The 12164-nt window shown below is 36.2% G+C and overlaps 1 protein-coding gene across 1 annotated transcript in view; it reads right to left on the bottom strand.

Annotated features, from left to right (window-relative positions):
* The window catches only part of ME1 (malic enzyme 1), a 312509-nt gene that overhangs the window by 227900 nt on the left and 72445 nt on the right, over positions 1-12164 (bottom strand). Inside the window, exon 3 of the mRNA XM_034766123.1 lies at positions 7405-7554. Coding sequence (XP_034622014.1) covers positions 7405-7554 — 150 coding nt within the window. The remainder of the gene's footprint in view (positions 1-7404; positions 7555-12164) is intronic.

Below are 12164 nucleotides of genomic sequence, written 5' to 3'. Positions count from 1 at the left end.
GAGATATATATACACACATACAAAGAACATGAACAGGTGGGAGTTGTATGTGTGTATATATATCTCCTCAATATATGTTCCATTCTATATGCATCCGAAGAAGTGGGCTGTAGTCCACGAAAGCTTATGCTCTAATAAATTTGTTAGTCTCTAAGGTGCCACAAGTACTCCTGTTCTTTTTGCAGATACAGACTAACACGGCTGCTACTCTGAAACTTGTTTAAAAAAAACATTCAAGATATTTATATGACATGGATAGGAATAGCTATATCTAACAGTATTTAAAAAGTAAAAAAAAAAAAAAAAATCCCACATACATTAATACATTTTAGCAGTAGCCCATGCCTTAGATCTTGCTAGTTTAGAAGTCAATTGTCAAATTTCAAAAATCGGGAATTTATTTTTTTGAGAGAGCTCTAAAGAAAATTAGGATTTACAACAACAACAACAAAAAAGAATTTTAAACTGTTTAACAAACTAATTTTAAAAAAAAATCAAAAAATAATCCTACCCTTAATGAGCTGTACATTTGGGGAGGATACACGGTTTATATTTAACAAGTTAATCTTATGTAAATGTAAATCTCAATCCAAGCACACAAGTATAGCGTTAATATGATGCCTCCATAATATCGCGCTCTCTCTCTCTATATATATATATAATGGGCTTGTACACACCAATGTAAAAAAAAATCTTTATGAAATTTATCAATCCTTTCACAAATTAAAAAGAAACATCAAATGGTTTCCTAGAATGTCTTTATGAAAAAAATCCAACTCCCTTAAGGTTTCATGGAAAATTAGAATCTTGAAACTTGGTACCATATCAGTTCCTTGGGACAGTGACTTGATTTAATATTAAAATTACAATGCAGAAGTTGTACAAGTAATAACCTTTGTTCTCCTACATACTAACCAACAACAACTTTACTGTAATAAGATGACCAGTACTACACACTGTACTGGATGGAACAGAAACTTTACCTCTTATTTTGCATTCTATCCTTTCTGCAAATTAAACCTTATTTTTACTACTGTAAATTTTTAATGCTTTTTCCTCATCGTTGTGCTACATGTTTGTTTCATTCATGTAGCACACAACTACTAACTTGTTTTTTTCTCCCAGCAAAACAATTGAAAATGCCTACTTCTAACTTGGGTGAATAAGAAGACAATATGAGACTTTGATGGCCAAGAAGGGGTTCACTAGAGCCTGAGAACTCTAACAGCCCCACCTGATTACACCTGGAGGGTTTATCAAACTCAGGGAGGAATTAAAAGGAAGGAGTTTAGTGCAGTTGAGGATACAAGATCTAGGTGAGAGATCGCTTGGAGTACCCTCTGTGAGAAGTGCATGGCAGAAGCCAAACAGAGGGAGAACCATGGGAATGCAATAGGAGTGGAGTTAGCGCCTATGATGGGCCTTAAAACGGGGGCAAGAATCCAGGGAGGCAGCCTTTGTGGTTCAGAGCTCTGCAGAGAGTGAACCACTCGGGAAAATCTAAGATAGACTAAAAGCTTAAGCCTGGTGCAAGCGGAATGTGTTAAATTTGTATTTTCATCTGGGCTTTTTGAGTTTTGCTGAGGGACGCAATGGAGCAGCCCCAAAAGCTACTGCTTTGGAAGAAAAGTGAGGCTGAAGAGGAGCCCATGAAAGATAGAGGATGTTGTGATGTTTATTCTATTTTGTCAGCCATTATTTAGGGTGTAACTATAATGTGCCCTGGCTGGAGGGCCAAGTTATTACTATTCCAGACCACTGAAGTCACAAGAAAGAGTCATGGAAACACCGGGTCATACTACAAGGGGATGGTCCAGGACAGAGAGACCATTACAGGGACCAATGCGTAAGAATTATGAATTGAGGCTACTAATAAGGCTGAAACATCCTAGTCTTAGTTACACTGTGACAAATCATCAAACCATATATGGTTCTTCGCTGGGGATATCATAAACAAAGTGGGCAATACAATACTTATATAATATATACTGCAATGCAGTTAATTCGTGCCTGAGCACTGTTTGTTTTAATGTGATTTTCTTTAGTTATTATCATGGGATAGAAAATAATGTGAGACAGTTTGAAAAACTTCTACTTGTCCTGTAAAATAAAAAGGATACCTTGTTTGACAGGTACCTATGAATGCTTTTCTAGTTTAACACTCTAATCTCTACTCAAATCTGGCAGGACTTTAGTCTGTAGGGAGATAGTTATTTTCTTTTGTGAGATGACCCTGTTGTTTCATGAAACAAGATTAGTTTCATGGGGAGAGGCAGAGGGAGTTCACGTGATTTTTATGGAGAACTGGGGTAGGTTGTAACCAGAGAAGGATTTGGTTTTTTTTAATCATTACTTTATTGACAATCAAGAAACTGAATGTCAGTGGCTGAAGGAACTCTGTATGGCAGGCCACACACAGAGTCGAGAGAGAGAGAGAGCCTTGTAAATTGAGTATACAGTTTACACTGCTGAACTTGAGTTACAAGCCAATCGTGAGCCACTGACTTATTACAGTATCACATAATAGATGCCCTGTCCATTATCAATGGATGTATTCATATCAATATGTCCTTCAAAGTGAGGTGAAACAAGCTGAAACTTTTAAAAGTGCATATATCTATAATTGCACTATAAATATACATTTTCTATGCAGAATACTGCTGTGTACACATATATAGATGCTGTGTCAATTGAAAAAAACATTTACTGGTGCCACACTGTCATAACTGAAATACCACAACTAATGACTATTCTAAATGTAGCTGGACATTATGGTATTGCAGATACCATAGTATGGTAAACAATATGGTTAAGCAAGCTGGAACGTTATTTGTCTCTGCCATCTCCTACCAGCATGTTTATCTTTCAGTGTGCCAGAAGAATATGTATGTCTTATGACCAAGGAAATATTCATCTGCCAGGATGGGTATCAAGAAAAGAACAGGTTTCCTTTGTTCTCCCAAAAGCTCCCCCACTTTATAGCCAAAGAATCTAACCACTATCCACTTATTTTCCAAAATCAGTTTAGGTTGGCTTCAGTATTCATCCCAGTCCCCAAAACATATGGCAATAAACAGTATCCACTTTGAGACACTAGGGACTATAGATGAAGTACTGTACTTCGCGGTCCTTCCTCTTACCCCAATGGTAACACACATTTGGATGTGCTATGAAAAACCTTTATGAACAATTTATTCCAAAATCACCAGTAAAAAGTAATTCATTTCAGAAGGTACAAAAACATGTAGCAAATTAATACAAAACAGGTCAGGCAGCCATCATAAGCAGCAGTCTTTCAGTGGGCCATGCTTTTTTACAGAAACAATTTTTATGTCCTGGAGGGGTTGAGCACTAGAACACAGCTATATTAAAATGTTGTGACCCAGACTAATACTGATATTTAGTAGATGATTTAATGGTGTTTTATAAAAAGTCATTTTATAATTAGGGAGTCTTTTATACACAATGACTATGCTATCTTCTGTATTACGCATGGCAGTATGTCTAAGGGTATGTTTATACAGCAAAGAAAGGTTTGTTCTTAACTTGGGTTAACTAACCTGTGCTAACTAACTCAGGTTAAATCAGCAATGAAGGCAAGGTAACTCAACTTTTAACTCAGGCTAGCAGCATGAGGTCAACCCTTGGCACCCCTATAGGCTTTAATTCTTGAGCTGATAAAGTTAAAAGCCAAGTTGACCTGGGGCCTGTAAGTCCCCTCTGTTCTTTTTCTTGATTAATATTATATTATATGGTTAGTCATGGTGGAAGAAGCAGTAGATGTGATATATCTTGATTTTAGTAAGGCTTTTGACACAATCCACATGATATTCTCATAAGCAAACTAGAAAAATGCAGTTTAGAGGACAACTGATTTAAAGACCATATTCAAACAGTAGTTATTAATGGTTCGCTATCAAACTGGGAGGGTAATCTAGTCAGGTCCCGCAGGGTTCACTCTCGGCTCTGGCACTATTAAATATTTTCATGAATGATTCGGATAACAGAGTGGAGGATATGCTTATAAAATTTGCAGATGATGCAAATTCTGGGGTATATTAATTTTAAGTAAGACCATAGGAGGTAATTATCCCACTCTACTCGACACTGGTGAGGCCTCAGCTGGAGTACTGGGCACCACACTTTAGGAAAGATGTGGACAAATGAGAGACAGTCCAGATTAGACCAACAAAAATTATAAAAAGTTTAGAAAACCTCACCTTTGAGGAAAGATTTAAAAAAAACTTAGCATGTTTAGTTTTGAGAAAAGAAAACTGAGTGGGGACCTGACAACAGTCTTCAAATATGTTAGCGAGACAAGGTGGGTGAGATAATTTCTTTTATGAGACCAACTTCTGTTGGTGAGAGAGACAAGCTTTTGAGCCACTCAGAGCTCTTCTTCAGGTGAGGGAAAGGTACTCCAAACATCACCTCTAAATGTAAGGTGGAACAAATTGTTTAGCAATAAGTAATCAGCACATATTCTAAGGGATCATTCAAGGTAGAGTGGCCCATTAATACCTCTACAATCATAGGACAGTTAATTACTCCAACACAATAAATCATCATCATGGCAAATCCCAATGGGGGGTTCCTTGCAGATCAAGTGCGACATGGATCGATCTCTTGCTAGGTCCTTAAGACAGCCTGGCTGGATGTTCAGTCTCGGTGCATCACTGGCAATCTTATTGCACCACCAAGGCATTTGATGACCTCATGCTCCCTGATGGAGCAGTGAAATTTCTTGGGAAACACACTTGGTAATTAATTCCATCTTAATAATTTATATCTGCTGCCTAAACCAAAACAGACTGATGGTGGTGGGTGCTGTGTTCTGCTACAAGAGTCCTCATTGCTGATCTTGTCTTGGCACTTAATATGGAGTAGCTGACAATGAGAATTGAAAATGACAGTCCACCGCTCTTCAGCCTTCCCTAGCACCCATGTTTCACGGACATATGTTAAAGTTGGTATAACCACGGTCCTGCAGATATGCAGCTTCACAGAAAGCTTGATATCATGACATCTCCACAGAGGCCACTGAAAACCTCCAAACACGGTGGTGGCTTCTGTTATACAAGCATCCACATCTTTCAAACACCGTCCAGCACTTAGCTTTGTCCTGATTGATAACCAAAGCAATGTGCGCTGCATCTTACCCAGCCAGATGAGCCATCAGCTGCAGCACTTCACCAAACTGTGCCAACAAGGCAATGTCACTGGCCTAGTCAAAGTCTCAAAGCAAAATGGTTCAGCTCAATGCCACCAACAGCTACTCTTTAATGCTTAGCCACCCAACACAATAAATACTACATGATATATTAATTGCTGTCATTATGTCCTTCCTTTGATACAAGGCCTTTATTTATCATTCATGACTGGCTAATGTGTTGTGCCTTTCTAAAATTAAACATAGGGAAAACAGGAATTAAACTGGATATGAGTACGAAGATCCATGATGCTTTATGATCCTATTGAATTACCATTACCAGACATGCCAGAGACAGTTACGTAGTGGAGACTTGGAAAAGTTTCCATTTGGCAGAATGACAATGGCATTTCAGCATTTCTGATCATATATACCTGAAACAAATGATACTAAAGAATAACTCCATATACAACCATGCATTTACTAGTGTTGAATTAATCTTAAAATTAAATAGTATTTTTAAGTATGGAAAAACATATTTGCCAGTGATGTGCTGCCAAAGTTTTACCCAGGCAGCACTCCAAAAGTTCACAACATATGATATTTTCTCTCCACTGCTCCCCACCAATCCTAAATTGGTATCTTGAAGAGTGGAGTGATGTCAGATTGAGGAATAGGGCATCAGGCTCTTCAAACTCTGGGATGGAGCTGGGTGGGCAAGTTTATGCTGGTCAGATGGGTGCAGGTTGCCCACAGTTATCTTTTCATTCATGACCTCCAGGCTTGATTACTGCAACACATACCTAAAAATAAAGCCCTCTCTTTTCCACAAAGACTCCTGCTGCAAAAAAATGGAGCCCAGCTGATTTCTTCTTTCACCCCTAGCAATTGGCTTACACTGTTGTCTTCAAGGCTTTGATCAGAAAGGCTGGATCTGTTAATAGGGAACTCACATGCAGCTCATCAGTGATCACCATCAAACACCATCAAATTTTCTGAAGCACAGTTTTATATTCTGTTCACTCTAGACACAGCCCCAGAACAGCAACTCAAATTACTCCTGCCAGGAACACTTGTGATCAGGGATGCTGGAACAATTTGTATAGTGGGGGTACTGAACCCCGTTGAACCAAACTGTAAACCCTGCATATGGAGGAAACCACTTCAAGCCAGGGGGTGCAGCAGCACCCATGCTTGTGATCATAGCAAGGAAGGATGGATGTGTGTGGACCACTTGCTGCTTAACCTCAGCAGACCTGTGGAGAACTAACTCCATGGATTTGGTGGGAAGAGAGGAGCACAAAAGTTGCATCCGACTTCTCCCTTTCTCCCCTTCCCTCCACCTCCCACCAAGTGTCAGTGCAGGTAACATAAAGGAGCCTGAACTTTATCCTATAAAGAATTTAAGTTCTGGGACCAGATCTTCAACTCTTATAAATTTGCATAGCTCCACTGACATCAGTAGAATTACACTGATTTACACCAGCAGATAATTTGGCCCTTTAAGTTGAAATGTTTAGAAGTAAATCTTATTGAATAGTAACATTTTAATGATGTGGCTCAAGCCCTCCTCGAATGCTGGTTTATAATGTCAGAAAGAGACAGGCAGGCCTCAAATACTGATATATCAAATAATAGTACTTTGATAATTATTAATAATTAAATAATTTAGGTTATAACCTAAAAAGGAAACTTAAAAAAAAAAAAAAAAACAGTTGGCAGAAAAACTGAAGTGAATTTAAGGGGCTGCCTGATATGACAGAGAGTGTCTTTCCTATCTAAAAAGTTTTATATGTGCTGCATCTTCACACATTATTGTTCAACATAAAAATTCATTCCAGAAAGAAAATGAGAAAATGCTATAAAAATTTAGAACACATTCCTGAATTTTTCTCTCTCTCTCTCTATGTACATATGGGGGTGGTGGTGAACGTGCATATTCTATGGCCAATGCTCCTCATCTTTTTGCTGACATGTAACAAATGCAATTGTGCCTGTAGGAAAGCCCAATTAGGCGTAGTAAGATTATAAAATTCATCCATGTTTTAACATACTGAAACAACAGTTTATCTTTGCAATACAATACAAATTACAGTTTAACTTAACTACATTTTTAGTCTAGTATAGTTTGAATTATCTCGGTTTTTCCAGCTTTGGGTTACACTCAACTATGTTTTAAAAAAAATTCTACAGAGAGCTTCCAGGAGGGGGAAAAAAGATACAATTACGTTTATTTGAAGTATAAACTTACATACCTTGGCCTCCGAAATGCTAAACCATATTGTTGGCAAGCCAGACCCACAGTGGGAGTATAAACAATAGGCATGAACCTTTCAATGTTAGATGTCAGCACTTTATAGAAAAGCTTTTCATTTCGATCCTGAAGACCCATTAACAGAATGTATCTGTGGAGAATTAAATATAATTAGGTATCCAAGTGAACATTTAAAATAGTTAAAAAATAAAATAGATATGTAGAGAATTAATTAAAGCTCTGTTTGTTCCAGACAAAGTCTCTCTCTGGTCCAGGGTACTTAAATTTAACCATATCTTAGTAGCATAAGTGCTTCAGTTCTAAATGATAACAAACTTGAGCCAGACAGTAGACAGAAGCTGAAACTGTTGCAAAGGTGACAGTCAGCATGCTCAGGAAGGGAGCTAATTCCTGACAGACACAAAATGCTACATTTGCATTAAAATAGCAACATAGGTCCAACTTAAACCTTAATCTATACATGCCAAATGCTGCATTTTGAATGGGATAATCATAAATTTGCTGGTGGGGGGTAATTAAAATTTCATTTTTCTACTCTGGACCTCTAAGAAATTTCTCCCAATCCAAGGAGAATGTTAGTTTTTCCATAACTCTCTACTAATAGATTTCAATACTGTCACACATGCAAAACATCTAATACTGCAGTCCTCCTTGGCTCCTACTCAATCCCACAAAAGTACTTTATCTCCTTATGAAATCAATGGTAGCTCTGCATTTGAGAGCTTTGCAGAATCAGTTTAAATTAGGATAGCAAAAGGAAAGAATGAGACTCCATATTTAACTTCTCTTTCTTTGCTCACCTATTGTAACAAACACACACAATACATGAAATCATCACTGTTCTAGGATCCCAACAGAGAACCTTGTCTGAAGTGAAGCATAAAAGGGTGATTTAAAGATTGAGGATCAGATCCATAGCTGAAAGCTACACAAGTTTACATCAGCTTACGATATGGCCCAGAGTTTTCAACCTTAACATTGAATTTTTGTGGGTTTAACATTGACCTCACTATATTCATTTAGTTTATGTAGAGTGAACATTTTATTAACTTTTTCTTAGAAAATAATAAAAACAAACTTAGTTTAAATTAAAAACCCAACTTACTTCCAAATGTAAAAACATATATTTACCTATTTCACTATGAATAAGACATTATTTGTAGTCTTTAAAATGCACATGTTGTGCAAATGTTTTTAGAGATTAGCTACAGCACACATTTAACTAAAAGAGAAAGAGGAGGGGAGAAAGGGTGTGTGTATACATTTAAAGATTTCCCTTCAAAGTTGTTGTGGCTCATGTAAATATATATTTATGGATATTTTGTTTACAGTGGTGGTTTTTCATTTTTTAATCTCTTAGTAATGCTTTGTATAAAACGTGTCTTCAACAAAAGAGCAACAAAGATTTGAACTTGCTCTTACCTATCCCATTCACCTTAATGAAACACAATCCCTCATCCTTCCCAATTCACTTCAATAGGTAAATGTCAAAATCCACTTGAGACTACTTAAATGCTAACTTTAAGTGCTGAAAATGTCTTGAATTTCATTAAAAAAATAATTAATCAAGGGGGGGAGCCATTTTAATGAAATATTAAAGTTGCATAGTTAAAACTAAGAGTCAGGAAACACAAAAACTTAAGCTTTCCGACAAACCTTTTGTACATCCTGTATATTTTATTTCATATATTTAACAGAATAAACAAAAATATATTAAGATTCCTATTGAACAAGAATATAAAATAGTCCACATGTGTAACATAGCTGCATTAATGTTGGTAAACAAATCTTAATTTTGTATATCCTGACTTTTGTTGTTGTTGCTATTTTAAAGTATTCACCCTTAACCTAGCCAACGTAATAAATTCATGTGATGACAGGACTGTGGAAGAAAAGCAATGCTGCTTCTTTTTTGAATTTTTTTAAATTTTATTTTTGTAATGTCAAGGGCACCCAGGCCCTCAGATGGGCATTTCTTTATTTTGAAATTGAAATAATTAAATAAATACATGAGCTCAGTATGAATAGCAGAATAACAAAGTGCCATAAATCACTTTTTAAAATACAAATAAACGATTCTGTATCAAATATTTTAAAAAATAATTTTACACATTTATTCCTTTCTCCTACAAGTATTTTCAAAAATACTTGTGTATTATTGTCTATAATTACCATCTTTTAACAGCCACTGCTCTGTCTGTATTTAGCATATATCATTATACTCTTTTGAATGCCTAAAGTGCTTTCTTTATAAAGTAAACCACCATATTTTTAACTTATATGATTGTCCTACCATCTACTCCAAAATACTGATCCATTCATAATCATCAACTCTGACTGATATATCAGGCTTACTGAGGTGAATTTTTGGAGATATGTATTTCATTTCCACAGGATCTTGAAAAGTGACAGATGGAGAACTTGTTATGAATAACCTGGCTTGGTTAATGCCAGAATGCTCAGGCATGCATGGAAGCCAGATGACTGAACCAGTCTCTGATTCTGAACACTTCCCCATTTTTCTTTTTATTACTATGGTACTTTCTTTGAAATCAGTTGCTGTTATTTAAAACCCCAAATGATCTTTTCATTCTCCAATCTTATTATTCAGAGCAATCCTGTTTTCCAGATTCTGTAAAGTGATCTTTTGGAAAAGGAATTTAAAACTGCTGGAAGACTTTTGAATTGGGGTGCTTTAAACAAAGCAATTGTGTACTACTTGCAATATTTTATTAATATAAAATTGTTCCATTTTGGTTTACACCTCAATTTAAATTACAATTTGACATTCAATTGGGAAAAAATGCTGTTTTACTTAGCAGTTTTTATAGCAAGGTGTCCTAAAGTGCTTACAAAGGTAATAGTAGAACAATACTTATAGTCAAACATTGCAGATAGTATGTGCTTAGCAACAGCTCAAACGAGCTTTAGATGTTATAACATGTTGATATATTGAGAAATGCAATTTTGATCAGGGTGATGCCTGTATCTAATACAACAGGATTTGAAATATTGCATTAGATTGACTGAATGTTTCACTAAAATTATAATTTAAATAACATGGTGAAAAGCAGATACCCTAAAATGCTAACTTGCACTGAGTACACTTGATTGTACAACACACACCACCACCACCCTTCTCACACAAAGGTTTGTGGGGAGTTTTTTTGCTATCAACTAAAAGAGGACGCAAGTATTTACTACATGGCCCAGATAGAAAACTCAAGAAGAAATGGCTTGTACAGTGCTGTAGGTCTTGTAGCTAGATTACGTTATCAGATTTGTAGAGTGAAATCTTGGTCCTACTGAAGTCTATGGTAAAACTCTCATTGACATTGGAGCCAAGACTTTGTCTGTGGAATGCATCACTAAATCTCTTGAAAAATGTTACAGTGCATGACTTGTTGCTACAGGTGTTGTTGCAGAATTAGAGAGAGAATATCAAAGTTTCAGACAGAGCAAAATACACTCCATTTCCTAATAAGGGCCCAAGAAAACAAGGCAGTCTAATAGCATGCAATGGGTGGTATAAAATCTATATAAACACACGCATACAAATGTAGAGTGTATTTTTCAGGACACATGGTAATGCCCAGTATGTATCTGAAATTGACATTTAAATTAGCCTGTATGTATTTAACTATACTTATTAAGGGCCAAGTTAAGGAGTCCTGAATAAAGATCACAAGAAAAGGAGGTAGAAAGTGAGAATCAAAAATTGGGAAGAGTGAGGCTGCAGGGATTGTGAACTGCCTTTTCAGAGAAAATCATTGTGTTCTGCTCTAATGGAACCACAGTTACAGTTCCAATAAAGTACTTACTTCATTTTCAGAACCTACGGTTGTCACTTTTTTCCCCTGGCCATAAGACACCTAAGAACTCAAATACTACTTTGTGGTTATGAAGGGAATTTAGCTACAACCGTAATGAGCAGAGTACAAGAACCTATTTATTTTATACAGTTTTGAGACTGAATATATGGTTTACATTTTCACAGATTTCACATTTCACAGATATTAATAAATATAAATTACAAAATATTATTCAAGGTAAGACATTCAACAAAACCTCTTCATACAAAATGGCCTGATTGCACTTTTTCTCAAAACTGTTAATGTACTCCTATAACTAAAACATGTAACCAAGGTAACATGAGTCTTCAGAACAAGAAAACCCAGATAAGAAACATAAGGGAATCAGGCATACAGAGGGACACAGACATTAACAGCCTGGCACTCACTTCACTTGTGAATATATGAAGGGCAATTAGAAATGTGATAAGAAAAAGAATAAAAGATAAAATTACTATCAAAAGACATAGAAATAAGTTTCAAAATAAAATTACAGAAGAAGAATTATATTTCATCATTAACTTCTTGCCTGATTTCAATGTACCAGATAAAACATACAGTCGTACTCTGTGCTGTATCACATATTCAGCATATGAAATGTTAGCCTTTCAAAGCACAGCACTTCAACATTCAAAGTCAGCTGCAAACAGCTTAAACCACAAAAAACAATATTTACATAATATTGCAGCCATACCACTTTGGGCTGTGAATTCATTACATCTTATATCATAAGCAGGTCAGGCCAGGCCAGGCCAGTAACACTGCTCTACAGCCAAAATGCTTCTGAAATAAATGTAGTCAAACTTTACTAATTCCGGGTCACTGAGAACGAAAATGATGCTTAAAATTGTTGATTGGCTCTAGTTTTCAAGATATGCTATTGGGTCAG

The sequence above is a fragment of the Trachemys scripta genome, chromosome 3, assembly GCF_013100865.1.
Source record: "Trachemys scripta elegans isolate TJP31775 chromosome 3, CAS_Tse_1.0, whole genome shotgun sequence".
Classification (NCBI taxonomy): domain Eukaryota; kingdom Metazoa; phylum Chordata; order Testudines; family Emydidae; genus Trachemys; species Trachemys scripta.
The sequence above is the reverse complement of the archived record's forward strand: the minus strand, read 5'-3'. Positions and strand labels throughout refer to the sequence as shown.